The sequence below is a fragment of the Impatiens glandulifera genome, chromosome 8, assembly GCF_907164915.1.
Source record: "Impatiens glandulifera chromosome 8, dImpGla2.1, whole genome shotgun sequence".
Lineage (NCBI taxonomy): Eukaryota > Viridiplantae > Streptophyta > Magnoliopsida > Ericales > Balsaminaceae > Impatiens > Impatiens glandulifera.
In genome coordinates, this window is record NC_061869.1 from 6,707,753 (window position 1) to 6,724,971 (window position 17,219).

A 17,219-nucleotide genomic window follows, 5' to 3' on the forward strand; every position below is an offset into this window, starting at 1 on the left:
AAACGAGGCCGAAAGTGTATTTTACTTAAAGTTGAATAATTTAATCGAAAAAAAATCATTAAATCGACTTAACTAAATAACACAAACAATTAAAACCTAATATCCGCTACAATTATAATATAATTCGATTAGAAACATTTCTATGAACACAAAAGATCTTGTATTTTATTATTATAGATAATGTTATGAATTTCCATTGTTTGGATGCAAATACAAACAAGTTGAGCTAAGGAAAATTGTACAAGGCCTTGATTCCCGCAACGTCATCGTTATTCAAGTGTTTGGTTGCGCCGGATGAAATATATGGCCACATGATGGCAGCTTGAACGGTGCTATGTTGAAGTCCGAGGGTATGCCCTAACTCATGCAACGCAGTAGTCTCGATGTCATCTCTCCCGGGCACTGCCCCGATCACCCAATCCTCATCTGCATCAAAATGAACTCCCCCATTAGGCGGAAATCCAGCAAAAGCCAAAACCCTTCCCCGCCCATCGATATGTTGGACGAATTCTATTTTCACGTCGGACTTCTCATAATCATTGCTTTGAATAAAATGAAACCGAGTTACTGATTCCCACTCTTTCAGCGCCAAATATATTGGTTGACGAGCGTCATTTCGCGTTCCGGGCTTCGTGGCCCAAGTTAGGATTAACTTGTTCCACTTTGACCACCCAGTCACATAGTAGGACCGTTTTGTTGGGTCGAAAACTAGTTTCATTCCATGCTTGATGGTCGTACCATTGATCAAATCGGGGACGCCACATCGAGGCTTTGACATCAATGACAATGTATGTTCGTCTAACACACCTGTAACATTGAGATGGTAGAAGAGTTGGTATTTTTTTATGGCTTCTTCTACGGCATCATCTAGAACTTCAAATCCCTCAAATGTTGTGGAGGGGTTGTGCATGAGATAGCCATACTTGACAAGGTATTGTTTGATTTGATCGAGCCCCTTTACTTTGTCACCTTTCTTAGAGCCTAAGAAATCGCTCACAAACTTGGAAGAAAATGCTTCGACAACTAGAAAGGAGAACAAGGTCAAGAATATGTATAAAGAAAGAACATGAGCTTTGGTGGCCATCTTCATGTTTGTTATTTGATCTTAGTTTACATTTTCTCTACCATTTATATACAAAATCTAAGTTTGGTACCCAAGTAATTGGAATTGAAATGGTTCCAATTTCTTAAATTTGGTATAACATATAAGATTAAGAATTGAAAATAAATTTTGATGAAATTCTAGTGTGTTTTTTATAATTCTCAATTTATCTTTTTAATTCATAAGTGTAATTTCAAATTTATTTACCAATTTCTCTAAAAGAATATTATTATTTGATCATTTACAACACAGTAAACATGTTAAATCGATATTTTTTTTTTATTTAGAAAGTTAAAATGTGAACCTATATTTTTTAAACTTCTTTTAATATAGAAATTTTAATGTCGAACTATTATTTTAGTTTAGTAAGTTAAAACGTAAAATCGGTATTTATTTTTTAATTTATTAAATTAACCTATCTAATTCGATATTTTTTTTCTTAACGAAAATCGGCCTTTAAATAAAAACTCTGTATACTTGAGTAGTTGAGTTATTTTAATAGATTGTGTTAAAATAAATATATTAATAATATAAATAATATATATTTAAAATATGTTTATTATATTTTGTAAACATATAAATTAGAATTAAATTAAAATTTCTAAATTTTTTCAAACAATAGTAATTTAATGTCAATTTGTGTAAAACTGAATATGAAATTCCAATTATACTCATCCAAACCTATCCTTAGACCATGGAGATTATTTTATTTCATTTTAGTATATTATTTAGATTTTGTTGATCTATAAAATTTTATTATTTACAAAATATCTTAAAAAATTGCATTCAATAAGTATTTGGTCAACACCTTAATTATCTATGTTATTACATGAATTAATATTACCTTACCACCTTTAATGTACAGTGATTATTTACACTAGCATTTAGCCCGTGCATTTGCACGATTAATAATATAAAAAATCGTGAAAAAAAATATGTATAACATTTTTAATTTTATTTTTAACCGTTTTAAGTTTATGGTGGGTCAACTCACAATCCGACCCAAGTACATTTACTCAACATCATTATATATATATATAGATTAGTTAGTTAAAAAGTTAAACTTATATTAATATTAAAACGTCTCGCGTTTATCAAATTTGGTGTTGAATTTAAAATATAAATTCTTTGTAGCCTAGTTGGTTAAAGAGTTGTACTTATTTTGTTAGGTTGCAAGTTCGAAACATACTTCTAATATTTTTAATTTTATTTTAAAACGTTTTAAATTTAAAGGCGGGTCAACCCACAATCCGACTCAAGTATCTAAATTAACCGCAGCTCTCGACCCGACAATCCGGACACTTTAAAAATTAAGCATCATTATATATATAGATTAGTTAGTTAAAAAGTTGAACTTATATTAATATTAAAACGTCCCGCGTTTATCAAATTTGGTGTTGGATTTAAAATATAAAGTCTTTGTAGTCTAGTTGGTTAAAAAGTTGTACTTGTTTTGTTAAGTTGCAAGTTCGAAACATACCTCTAGCATTTTTAATTTTATTTTAAACCGTTTTAAATTTAAAAACGGGTCAATCCACAATCCGACTCAAATATCCAAATTAACCGCAGCTCTCGACTCGGCAATCCGGACACTTAAAAAATTAAGCATCATTATATATATATATAGATTAGTTAGTTAAAAAGTTGAACTTATATTAATATTAAAACGTCCCGCGTTTATCAAATTTGGTGTTAATTTAAAATATAATGTCTTTGTAGTCTAGTTGGTTAAAGAGTTGTACTTGTTTTGTTAGGTTGCAAGTTCGAAACATACATCTAGCATTTTTTATTTTATTTTAAACCGTTTTAAATTTAAAGGCGGGTCAACCCACAATCCGACCCAAGTATCCAAATTAACCACAGTTCTCGACCCGGCAATCCGGACACTTTAAAAATTAAGCATCATTATATATATATATAGATAACTAGCATGATCCCTCCTTTACACGGATAATATATAAATAAAATATTATTTATATATAAATATTTTAAAATAAAAATAAAATTATTTAAAATTTTGAATTGATTTAAATTTGTAAAAATTAAGTTTAATTCAAATTTAATTTTTACATATATTTTTAAGTTTATTTAAAAATATTTAAATAAAAAATATAATGCATTCGGATCAATTATATAAATTTACTACATCTATTAAGTCGGAACAAAAGTAATTTAGAAAAAATACCAAATATTAAATTTGGATCAAATCAACTATCTAATATTTTTTTTTTATTATACTTATTTAAAAAATAAAAATATTAAAAAATTATTTAAGCACTTAAATAATGTTTTTTTTTATATTTCTTTATCTATAATAATTTTAATTATTTAATAACCAAATTTAATAAGAATTAATATTTAAAAAAAATAGAAAAATAAATAAATTAAATATATTTAATTATTTTAAAATAAATAAATTAATATAATAGATAATTAGACAAATATAAAAATATTTAAAATTACATGGTGTACAATGTTTTAATTTGTTTTATTATAGTAATAAATTTTTATAATATACAATTGGATAAATATTAAAAAATAATTAAAATTAATATAATAATTAAATAAAAAATATGTACTGATAAATATTTTTTGTTAATACAATTTCTTAATTAATTTTAATATGTGGTGATAAAAAAATGATATTTTTCAGTGTTTGAATTTGTTTTTTTATAATGATAAATAAGTCTTAAATATATTTTTCAATAAATTTAAAATTAACATATTTAGTTAAATATATTTTTAACTTTTTTAATTTAAATATTTTTATTAATTTGTTTTACAGTTTTATTTTTATTTTATTGTAAACATTTTTTATTTCAGTCTTTTTATTTAATAATATATTAAATAATATATATATATATATATATATAATAATTATTATTTAATTAGGAAAAATATGATAAAAATATAAAATAATTTATAAAATATTCCATATAATATATAAAAAAATATTATACAAGTATTATATAGTGACAAGTAAATGAGGAGAGATAATATTTGTAAGATTTTCTCTATTTGTGGTGAAATATATAATTGTTTTTATTATATATATTTTAATTTTTTTTTTATCTCTTCTACGTAATATGGTAAATGTCTATAAAGTTTTATAGAAACTTTTATATATATATATATATATATATATATATATATATATATATATATATATATATATATATATATATATATATATAAATGTGTGATTATATATATTTTTTGGGTTGAATTGGTTCTCAACAAGGATTTAACTTACTAATTGTGAGGACACTGACCCTATATCTATTGACTTATGCTACACTAGAATCAATGTCATTGCTTAACTCATTAAAATGCGTCCAAATAATAGCACATCCAATTAAAAGTGTAATTTCCCTTATTCAACTCTTTTTTTTTTCTCGCGTGTATTATATACTTATTTTTTTTCAAAACTTAATCGCACTGATCAAATCGAATGCTCATTTCGATGATTTGGTTCTTTCACTCTGGTTTCAAAGTTCAGAATCGTAGGAGGAGGTTAATGTAGTCAAGTCTTGCCTTGTGATCGATATCAGGAAAAAAAAGAATAGAATCAGAATTTTCCTAAATATATATATATATGATAGAACTAAGTATATCTTTACAAAGTTAACAAAGTAATTATAGCCATATAACGAGAGAGTTGGTGTTAGACCCCAAACATCACATAATTAAATTTAGAGTAGCAATAGTTCACAATTTTGATATATTTAAAGGTTGTTTGTGTGATTTTTCAAGCTAACTAGATATGAGAAATTATATAAAAAAATATGGTAGCGGCTAATGAATGTTCCAGCCGATGATGATACGTTGATGTTAAGGACTAGATCCGATGAACGCTTGTTTTGTTCCAACCAATGATGATACGAAATATAATTAATAATATCGTTTTCATTATCAGTTAATTTTCTAATTATAAATATTATATATATATATATATTAAAATTATTAATCTTTTTAAAATTAAAATGAAATTATAATTTTAAGTTCAATTTGAATATATAGTTTAAACAAATATATTTAATTATATATTTATTTTGTGTCGCGGTTTCTAAGTCAGCTTTCTTTTATTTGTGAGGTTTTAGTGTTCGAATCTTGTTAATGTATATTTTATTTGGTTTGAATTTGAATAACATGTGTATAAGTCTAACACATAGGTGAATAAGTTAACTATGTTAGCTTTTATTTTTTATTTTATTTTTTAATTTTCTAAATCTCTTCATAGGTTTATTTATAATATTTCAAGTATATGAGTATATTTGAGACATCCTGTCAAGTTTGTAGACAAATTTGATATTATTTTCATTAAATCAACTTAACTAAATACCTCAAACCAATAAAATCTACGATATAACTCGAATAGAATCATTTATATTAACTCAAATGATTATATTTATTAGTATTATTATTGTAGATAATGTTATACATTTTGAATTGCATGAATGCAATTAAACGTACATACAAGTTGAGCTAAGGAAAATGGTACAAGGCCTTGATTCCCGCAACATCATCGATATTCAAGTGTTTGATTACACCAATTGGAACATAAGGCCACATGATGGCAGCTTCAACGGTGCTATGTTCAAGTCCGAGGGCATGCCCTAACTCATGCAATGCAACACTCTCGATGTCAATTCTCCCGGGCACTGCCCCGATCACCCAATTCTCATCTGCATCAAAATGAACTCCCCCATCAGGCGGCAACCCAGCATGAGCGAAAATCCCTCCCGGCCCATCGAAAGGTTGATTATCTCCGTGATTTCCACTATAGAAACCTATTTTCAAGTCGGACTTCTCAAAATCATTGCTTTGCACAAAATGAAACCGAGTTACTAACTCCCATTCTTTAATCGCAAAAAAAATAGGTTTACGAGCGTCATCTCGCATTCCAGGCTTAGTGGCCCATGTTAGGTTTAGCTTGTCCCACTTTGAGCCAGTCACATAGTAGGAACGTTTTGTTGGATCTAGAACTAGTTTCATTCCATGCTTGATAGTCGTACCATTGATCAAATCGGGGAAGCCACATCGAGGCTTTGTCATCAATGACAATGTATGTTCGTCTAACACACCCGTAACATCGAGATGGTAGAAGAGTTGGTATTTCCTTATGGCTTCTTCTACGGCATCATCTAGAACTTCAAATCCCTCATCCGTTGTGGAGGGGTTGTGCATGAGATAGCCATACTTGACAAGGTATTGTTTGATTTGACCGAGCCCCTTTACTTTGTCACCTTTCTTAGAGCCTAAGAAATCGCTCACAAACTTGGAAGAAAATGCTTCGACAACTAGAAAGGAGAACAAGGTCAAGAATATGTATAAAGAAATTAGAATATGAGCTTTGGTGGCCATCTTCATGTTTTCTATTTGATGTTACTTTACATTTTCTACAATTTATACACAAAATCTTTTAGAAACAATGAATATTAATTATTTTATCTTCATTTTCTCATTTTAATATATTCTTTAGATTAAAATGAATGAAAATAATAAATGAAGGAAAAGTTCATACAAATTATAAGGCTAGCTTATTAACATTTTGACTTTTATAACACTTATTATAAGATTGATTAACAAATTTTAAAATTGGTCAAGGCATATTTTTATTGTATGCATGTTTAAGGTTTGGCTACATATTAAAAAAAAATCCAATGAAGACAAAAGTAAATAAATATATAGATTTATTTCTAATTTCGATTAAAAAAATCTGTTTTTTAGATGGTCATTTTATATTAATTATTGGTCTATAAAAAATGAGAAAAGAAAAAAATAATTAATGCACAAATAAAACCAACAAAAAGGTTGAAATAGCATAGCCTATAAGAGAGCTTTAAAACAGACACATTATAATTAGTAAAAAAGAAAAGTCACGCCTTAAGTCTTGCTAATTTCTGTAAAAAAATAAAAATCTTATTTTAGTGAAAATAGTAAAAATTAAAAAATGAATTCTATATTTTTCTAATAAGCCTAAATTTATTTTCAAACATGTTAAGTAGCAAATACAAGCTTTCTTAGAAACCAAGAATATAAAAGTGCATCATTAAAGTAAGTTTAAGAACATTCCTAAATAAGACATTGAAAAGAAAATATTTAAAAGTAAAATAAATAAAATATTTAAAAGAAGACTTAAAATAAAAAAAAAAATATTTATATATGAGATAGAGTACTCTGATTTAATTAAAATTTTAATAATATAAAATTAGTTATATGAAATCACAATTTATATTTTGAATATTTAGTTGATCGATCTCGTTACTTTATTTATTAAAGTTTATTTTTGTTATGGGAAAATAATCCATTTTCCATAAATTCCCTTAGTTGATCAATAGATTATATTCATAATAATTTTGGAATTTAGTTGTTAAATAAGTAATTTTTATTTTTTTTTATTTAAAAATTTGTATTATAAGAAGCATGATTTTGCAATAACTATAACTTAATTATTTAAAGAAAACTACAATATTAATAGTTACATGCAAATTTATTGAAATTCTTAATTAAAATACATGCTCGGTCAATTCTTGTAGCTTTTGTTTAATTCTATTTTTATTAAGATTGAACTTGTTTGAGATATGTAAGAATTTAATAGACTTATTATTACTATAATGTGAAATTGTTTTTTTCTTAAATGATGATATAAATGAGAACTATAATGTGAAATTGGGAATGCATGCATCATATAAATATATAATTGCCGCACTAGCTAAAACATTAACATTAACCGCTACAAATTCAAATTCCAATAACAATAACCGAACTTAAAAATGGTACAAGGCCTTGATTCCCGCAATGTCGTCAACATTCAAGTTGTGTTTGACTTCACCATATCCAATATATGGCCACATGACGGCTTCTTTAACGGTGCTATGTCCGAGTCCAAGAGAATGCCCTAACTCATGTACCGCGACACTCTCTATGTCAACTCCCGTAGGATGTGCCCCAATCACCCAGTTCTCGTCTGCATCGAAATGGACCCCGCCATCAGGTGGCATCCCTGCGTGAGCTAAAATCCCTCCGGGACCATCAAAAGGGCCACTATCCCCATGCGATCGTTTATAGAAAGCAATTTTCAAGTCGGATTGTGTAAAGTCATTGATATTGGTAAAATTGAATTTAGTGACTAACGCCCATCTCCTAATTGCCCAATAAATAGGTTTATAAGCGTCCCCTCGAGTTCCTGGCTTGATGGCCCAAGATAGGTTGAGCTTTGGCCACTTTGTACCGGTCACGTAGTATGAACCCTTTAATTGGTCTAGAACCATTTTCATCCCATGCTTGACCATAGTACCATTGACCAAATCAGGGCAACCGCATCGAGGCTTCGACATCAATGACAATGTCTTCTCGTCCAACTCACCCGAAACATCGAGATTGTAGAAGAGCTGAAATTTCTTGACAGCTTCTTCCATGGGATGGTCTAGAACTTCGGATTCGTCGACATTAATGGAAGGGTTGAGATAACCGTACTTGATAAGGAATTGTTTGATTTGACCTAGCCCCTTTACTTCGTCACCTTTCTTAGAACCTAAGAAATCGTTCACAAACTTAGAAGATAAATTCAAAGAAAATGTTTGAACAATTAAAAACGAGTACAAGAATATGTATAACAAAGAAATAGTATTGGCTTTAGCTGCCATCTTCATGTTTGTTATTTGATGTTGGTATTTTGATTTCTCATTTTCTACATTTTATACACAAATTTTTTTTGATTGTCTTAACTATGCTATAGATTTTGTTAATATAATATAGACCATATATGGCAACTCTTTTAGATTTAGTAAATATAAGACTAATATAAATTCCCAAAATATAAGATTAATATGATCGTGAGTGAAGGTTGTTAAAATTAACATTTTAAGTATATTATTAGTTTTGGATAATTTTTATTACTTCAATCTTAATGAATTTGATATTATGCAATACTATCTAAAATTAGTTAAAAGTTATATGTAAAACAAAATTATATAAATTAAATCAATAAATTCGATTCATTTTGTCTAAAAAAACATTTAAGCGATCGACTAATCTAAAGTTAAGCATTATTAGTATTATATAAAATATGTCTATATTAAATTCATGAATTATATGACTAACATGTTAACATACTTATTTGCCTTCATAATATAAAGTATAATTTATAATAAATTATAAACTAAATTGTTATTTACAAATCAAATGACATTAAAAAGTAGGTGCATTATATGGATTAATCCGAAATCCGATCCAAATCCGAAATACCAATTCGAATTTGTTATTTCGGATGTATTTCGGATTGGATTGACTTTGGTTTGGATTGAATTCAAATTTGATTAACTACGGATTGGATTGGATTAAGATTATCCAAATATCTAAATAAAATATATTTTTCTTAATTTTACTTATTTCACCGTAACATATTATTATTTTTTAGTTTATTTTGACATTTAGACAATTATTTTTTTTCCAACTACTGTAATAATTTTTATATATTTTTTTATTTTCTTCATTAAGTATTGGATAGACAAAATATTATAATATATTATTAAAAAACTAATTATAGTTCTTTTTGAGTGATTTAAAAAAAAAATTAACATAATAAAAAGGTAAAATAAAATAAAAATTCTATTAAACAATTAAATAAAAAAAAATATTAAATTAGATTATCCAAACCATACCCCACCCAAATTCAAATCCAATCCTTATTAATCAATATTACGGATTGAATTAATATAATTTAGATTTACCCATTTGTTAATCCTATTAGAAAGTGATTTTAGAGATATGGGAACTAATAATATATTAATTTGTATCTTTTTATTATATATTTTTATGTAATCTTTTTTAGTATATATTTTTTAAATATTAGTTAAGAATTATTAAAATTTAAATGTAATTCAAGGCATATTTTACAAAAGTATAAAAGTGAAATTTAATGTTACATTCTCCCAATAAAACAGTTAATGCAAAAAATAAATAAATATAGGGATTCAATTTTTTTTATGTAATTAGAAGTTTGCCTTTTTTTTATAAGTATAATATATTGACTATTTTAAACTTAGAAAGACAAGATTTTTATAGCAAGTATAAATGTGGAATTTAATGTTACATTTACCAAAAAAACACAATTTATTGTAAAAAAAAAATACATATAAGGATTCCTATCTAATTTTATTTGATCTAGGATTATAATTTTTTTATAGAATTATTTGAAATATTACATTTCATATCAAGAAGAATAAGAAGAAGAGGTGAGTTTTTAGGAATTATTTAAGTTAAATTTGTAAAAGACTAATTTGTGTTTAAAATTTAAATTTTATAAATTAATATAGATGATAGGAATCTTAATCGTTTTATTAAGTAATTTGATAGTTAAAAAAATGAATGTATTAATTTTTTTTATGAAAAATCTTAAGACAACGTATCAAACAAAACCTAAAGTGTATTTTTCTTGTAGATTGTTCTATTGTTTTGATTTCCTTTTATTTTCTGTTTTAAATGCTTTATACAATTTTTTTAAAGTTAAGAAAAAATATTAAATGATTTAAAACATTTTTCGTAATAAAAATAATTTTTTAAATTTCTGTTAAGGCCAGTTTGAACTAGATACTTCATTTTCTCACAGTTCTTTGTCCTATAACTTGAGTTTCATAATTCTTTAAAAATAATGAAATCATAGACGATTCTTACATAAAACTTAGAATAATTGTAGGATTTTGTCATCTTTGCACTGTCAAATAACATATATGTCTTCACAAAAAAATTTCTAGCATTTTCTTACAATAGAGAACATAGAAGCATGATTAGGAATATATTGTGAATGGTCCTTAGACTTGAGCTCTAGAAATAAATTTTCACTTCATAAGTATACCTAAGACTTGGATAATCATTTAAACAAAGCCTAAAATTGTCATGTTTTTATAAGAGGCCAGCGATTTCGGAGTAGAGATCTGAGACTCTTTCTCACATTAAATCAAGCATTAAACCTATGTTATGAAAATATTTCTTTTTCCTAATTTCTCAAAAAAGTAAATTAGGTTAACTCTCGTAAATCAGAGTCAATCTATATTCGACTACCTTAGGAATGAGCTCGATTTGAGTTTATCTCTGGGTCAGTCAAAGTATTTGACGTTTTTAGAAATAAATTCGAATTTAGTCTACTATTTTGGTTCCTCGTTCCACGCCCGATTTGAGAGGATTGTGAGTTAGGGAGCTAATTGCGATTCGAGTAGATTTCTCGACATGTCGAATTTAGACACGTACACATATAAAAGTTGTGATGATTACCTTATGAACTGAGAATATTATGGGTCAATCAGTTCAATGGGGGGCTTGTTGAACTAAATTAAAATTTTGAGTATACTCATTTATCTTTGTTGCAAATGGAAACTGATCTTAGTGAAAATTAAAGTTGTCTATATTTTTTGTTTTTTTTTGTTTTGAGATGACTTATAGTAATTTAATCAATAAAACTCAATGGAAGAAAGTAAGTACAAGAGTTTTTTATTAAGACAAAAACAGACTTTTGTCCCAATTTGAATCAAACAATACAGCAGCAAATATGAATAACCAAAAAAACCAAACTCAAATTGGAAACAACATTACAACAGCATGAAATGTAATCAGCAAACACGTTCACTTTATCTCGCCCTATGTGATTGATTTTATTAAGTAATCTCGCCAATTCTTAATAAGCCTCAAAAGGTCATTACATTCACCATCCTTCACCCTATTAAAAGTTACATCAAGGTATTGTCTTATAATTCTAACATTTCTAGTTTCATACATTTTAATTGGTATTCCTTAATACCATGGATCATACCAGAATTTGGTCTTCCTCCCATCTCCAAATCGAACTTGAAACATATACCCTAAATACTGATTTAATTTAAGGATCTTCCTCAATGACCATGACATTTGTTCTTTAATTCTACATATCATATACTCTTCTCATTCTTCATAAACCCGAAATTGACTCATTTCACCCCAATAGAGTCTCGTTTGCTCTCTATCTCCTAGAATGCTTATATGTGAGTGCCCTATTACATTTTATGCAACTTTTAATTCCCAGCCCACCTTCATCTTTTGACTTACCCACATCTTCCCACTTAACCTTCTTCCCACCAGCTCCAAACGAAATCCCTCATGAGACGATCGATTTACTTTCTTAGGGTTTCTTAGGGATCACAATATGTTGTGCCCAAAATTAATATTGTCCACAGTCACCTCTATTCTCCCAGCATATGATAGATTTTTAGTTTCCCAACCATTAATTGTATATTTAACGTTCTAAATTAGTGACCTGCAATGGGAGACTTGCAGTTGTCTAGGTAGCGAACTGGTAAAGGTCCTTCCTTGATGCCCAGTATGTTAAATATGTTTGTCTTAGTATCCTCGTCAACACTGCCATAAAACGTCATACTTTTATCCTGATTTATATAAAAACCTATAATTTCATAAAATAGAGTTAGCACATCCTTAACAGTTTTAATAGAATTCACGTTCTCATGAACCACTATAAATAGATCATCCGCAAAACACACGTGAGTAATGTCTTCCTCTTTATAAAAAGGGTGGTGTATGAATGGTTTACTCTTCAGTATCTCTTTGAAGATACAATTAAATAGCTCCATGATTTAAACAAATATATAGGATGAGAGCGAATCTCCCTACCTAATCCATTTACACCCTTGAAATAACCACAGTGAGCATCATTCACACAAACAATGAAATGCGTGGTAGTTACGCACTGCATAACCTATTCCACAAATACGCTAAGGAATCCAGAAACTATCAGGAACTCTTGGATAGTGTCCAATCTAATGGAATCAAGCGTCTTTTTATTTTAACCTTGAAAGCAACCCTAGGAGAGATTCGTTTCTTACCATAGCCCTTAAGTATACCCTACATAAGTAAAATGGTATGTGAAATAGATCGAGTAGGGATGAATGATGACGGTCCTAGGCTAGCCAAAAACCTATTCAAAATGATTTTAGAAATAATTTTATACACAACATTACAGTAGGAAATAGGTCAAAAATCATGAATCATTTTGGGAGTAAAATTTTTAGGATTAAAGTTTAAAATAGTAACATTCCGTTGTAAAAATTCCATCACCCTTTCATTGACTTTTTTTCCCACAATTCCCCAGTTATTTTTAAAGAATGCTGCGTTGATTCCAACCGGTCCAGGACTTTTGTCGTCATTCTTACGAAAGACAACCTACTCAATCTCCTCCTTAGTAACAATCTCAAATAGCTTCTCACATTCCTTATCACTGATCTGCTTTAGCAAAGAATTCCTTTACCAATAAACTCTCAGAAAAAACGGATTGCTTCCTCTTGCACCTGTTGTTTATCTAGTTTTACTCTATCCATATATGAATCTGATCATATAAGGCTTCAAAGATTTTACATTTTTGTTACAACATATATAGATAATAAGATGTCTCATCTTACTTAAAGTTAATACAACAATAAACTAATAATCGTTGATTGACTACCTAATAAGAAAACTAATTACAAAGTATTGATTATTTTAAAATTGTTCGGTGTTGTTTGGATAATGACTGCGACTCATCCCTCCAACAACAAAAGAAAATCAAGTATTGAATAATAATAGTGACTAATCCTTCCCACAAAAAAAAAAGATAATAAATTATAGACTAGAACAATATTGAGCTCAATATTTTTGCTACTAATATCAGTCTTTACAGTCAAAGATTAAAAGTAATGATTATAAATCATATCGAAAAAAATAATAAAAAATCAGACCAATTAAACTATCAACTTGATGTAGTCGGCCAAATCCCACCTGAACTGGTACAATAGAACAAATTCTTCAACAAAAACCTTCCAAAAAAATAATTTCTAAAATACATTTTTTTTACAAAATGATCTCAACTACAACCAAGTTTCTAAAATCTCAATTCTCGTACATTATCAACTAATACTCTTGAGTTTGTAAGTGTTGCGATATTTGACCATCAACTTTAGTAATCATTTGTCTTCTTCATCTTCCAGACTATAGAATAGATTACAAATTTATAAATTATAATAAAATATAATAATTTAAATTGAATTTACATTTTCATTTTCAATTGTGACACATCATTAGTTTGATAAATTCTCAAGCTTTCAAATTCTCTAGCTCTCCTCCAAATCTTAACAACACAACATTTATTTCGATACATATATCTTAAACTTACGTAAACTAGGTTATAATCAACTAAACATGTTGTATTTGAACTTACAATATTGTTTGTCGATGATGTTTGACCTTATTATTTGCACCTATTATGAGCACTTGAACCATAAACACTACAATGCATGACCCTCCCCTTTCTTGACATATTTCTAAAGTTTTTTGAGTTTCATCCCTATTTTTCCTTTTATTCTTTTTTTTGTATACTTGTCATTCTCTTAAATATAGGTAGATTAATTAGAATGATTTGACGAGGCCACATTCTCACTCCCATAAATCGATTTCATGGTGGTGTTAGTATATGATTTCAAATACATGTCTTTATTATACCAATAAGATAAAAACATCTTCAATTCTCTTTTTTAACGATCAACAATTGATTTAAGGGCATGTTTACATGGAATAGCATAAATGTTTCATTCTCTAAATCACAAGATTTATTTGGAAGAGTTACAACATGTTTCTTATCATTATCAGACATCTCATATCCCACTTCACCATTTCATTCGATCTCACAATAGTTTTCTTCAATTATTTGCATTACATTAGGGGAAACATCATGCTTCCAACTAAAACGACTTTGATTATCATTAAGTCTATGCATTACCATTACTCTAATGTGATTCAACATACTCTCAATAAACATTACATGAGCATATAAAATTAGTGCCTTAAAGTTCTCACATATGTTGTTTTCTATGACATCACATTGACTTGTTGTTAGCATGTACGTCTTGCTCAATTTCTCCCGTTAGTATTTTATTAATCCAGAATTTATTTCCAATGAAATAGATTGGTTATCCTCGAATTGTTCACAATAAGTGCTCCTAGATAATTTATAGAACACCATATTAATGTGTCTTCCTTTATAACGAGTACATAATTTGTGCTCGGAATGTGAAAGTACAAATAAAATTTTCTGAAAAATAATTACTCAAATAAATTTTTAATAAAAATATTTGAACAAAATATGAAAATATTAGAATATCCAAACTTACAACATGCATGTCTAACATTATAGTTAAACCTTCCCATTTTCGAATACAATATCTAGCACCAAAATTTAAAAAACTCATGTTCAACTATCTTTACTTTCAGTTTCAGTTTCAGTTAATGTCCAAGTTAATAGAAAATTTTGATTATTTACATTTCTACCAATTACAAAAGCTAATAGTCCTTGACATGCATGTTTTATAAAACAAGAATCGATTCCTATACATGGTCGACATTCATATATAAATCATCGTTTACAAGATTCAAAAAATATGTAATTTTTTTTTAAATGAATAACATCTTTCTCTTTATCTTTGGTAATTTTTATTTTCACCGATGTCTCTAGATTAGTTTCATCGACTCTTCTGCATAACTCCTTAAATTAGCATATTCCGTATTGAAATCCCCTGGCACTATGTCTCTCACAAGTGTTTTTTTTTCACTTTAGCTTTACTCACACTTGTATTTAGTTGAATTGTACATAGCTCAACAAGCTATTTAATCTTTATGATAGGTTTCTTTATGTTAGGTTGTGATATCTTAAAATATTACAATATAAGAGTGTGTTTTTTGTTATTGGCAAAACAAATGTGTTCTAAATGAAGAAATTTAACAAAAAACACATGGCTACTATCTTTTCTGGCATATATCATCTATTTAAAAATTTTATTTGCAGACATATTTTACCTATTACAGCTTATTTGGTCTAACATATAAATATATCATTTTTCACATGAATCCTTTGTCACAACATATTTAAATTTTGTACGATGTTTAAATGACATACCAATAAAGAATAACTCTTGACTGTATTGAAAAAATGTGAGTACTAATTTCATCATACATATAAGAACTGACATCGTCATCGTCATCGCCATCGCCATCGCCATCGCCATCGCCATCGCCATCGCCATCGCCATCGCCATCGCCATCGCCATCGCCATCGCCATCGCCATCGCCATCGCCATCGCCATCGCCATCGGACCTTATCAAAACCCATGTCTCAAACTCTTTGTTAGTCTTATTCCCATTATGACATTTCTGATTGAGACATACCTCTCTTGTATCATAATTATAAAGACATCTCATTATGTTCAGTCATTTTTAACTTTAATTTTCTATCATAATTATCTACAAAATAATTATTAATATTTTATCATAAACACAAACCAGTCATAAATATGAGTAGAGTAATATGATTAAATCTGTAGTATTAACTATTTCTATATCCGAGCCCAACAACTTATTCACATTCGAGACAAACTATTTCCTAAGAGAAATTTAGTAGATAATTATTTTTAATGCTTACATACTTAATGAGAAAGTGTTAAGCAAATGAAAATTTGCCATAGTTCTTAATATTTCAAATAAACACAAATCAAACATAAATATAAGTGGAACTCTATGATCAAATTTTTTTAGGTTATAGGTAATGATTATTGGTGTTTCTGGTCTTGGATTCTTATCACAAATGTTGGGACTCAATTAGTTATACAAAAGTGTTCAAGTGCAGCACATCAATTTTTGCTCAATGAAATTTTGGCCTAACTTTTAATATTTCAAAATATGAATGGAACTCTATGATCAAATTTTTGTTTTTTGTTTCTAGCAAATTAATATTTGTAACGTGGAGATGTATTTCCACATGCGAGAAAAATTGGTTAATCGCTAAAAACTGAAACATCGCTTACGAGAAAGTCACCATAACCATTGATTTCATTGCACTTTAATTCTCAATTCTCATTTGTCATCTCTTATCTTTTTTTTTAAACTTCATTCAGTTTATTTTTACTCGATTTCCTTTCAACTCATGTACCTCCTTTGTCTTTTTATGACTTTTATTTTATTGACGTTACGTCGTCTTTCACAACATTTGAAGTCGTAAATATAGGATAGAGCAAACTTTTATCGTGGTGAATTGCAAGAACAATTT

General features: G+C 27.9%; 3 protein-coding genes across 3 annotated transcripts; all 3 read right to left on the reverse strand.

Moving 5' to 3' along the window:
* Positions 1 to 200: 200 nt before the first annotated feature.
* Positions 201 to 1,084, reverse strand: LOC124912826 (metalloendoproteinase 2-MMP-like). The gene has a single exon (XM_047453470.1). The coding sequence runs from the start codon at positions 1,082 to 1,084 to the stop codon at positions 227 to 229; it is 858 nt and encodes a 285-aa protein (XP_047309426.1). The 3' UTR covers positions 201 to 226.
* Positions 1,085 to 5,587: 4,503 nt separating this feature from the next.
* On the reverse strand, positions 5,588 to 6,466 carry LOC124912827 (metalloendoproteinase 5-MMP-like). The gene has a single exon (XM_047453471.1). The coding sequence runs from the start codon at positions 6,464 to 6,466 to the stop codon at positions 5,588 to 5,590; it is 879 nt and encodes a 292-aa protein (XP_047309427.1).
* Positions 6,467 to 7,872: 1,406 nt separating this feature from the next.
* On the reverse strand, positions 7,873 to 16,266 carry LOC124912828 (metalloendoproteinase 5-MMP-like). The gene is made up of 3 exons (XM_047453472.1): positions 16,131 to 16,266; positions 12,393 to 12,536; positions 7,873 to 8,639 (listed from the first exon to the last, which is right to left on the reverse strand). Exons 1-3 carry the CDS (start codon positions 16,264 to 16,266, stop codon positions 7,873 to 7,875), a joined length of 1,047 nt encoding a protein of 348 aa, XP_047309428.1.
* Between the last annotated feature and the right edge of the window lie 953 nt (positions 16,267 to 17,219).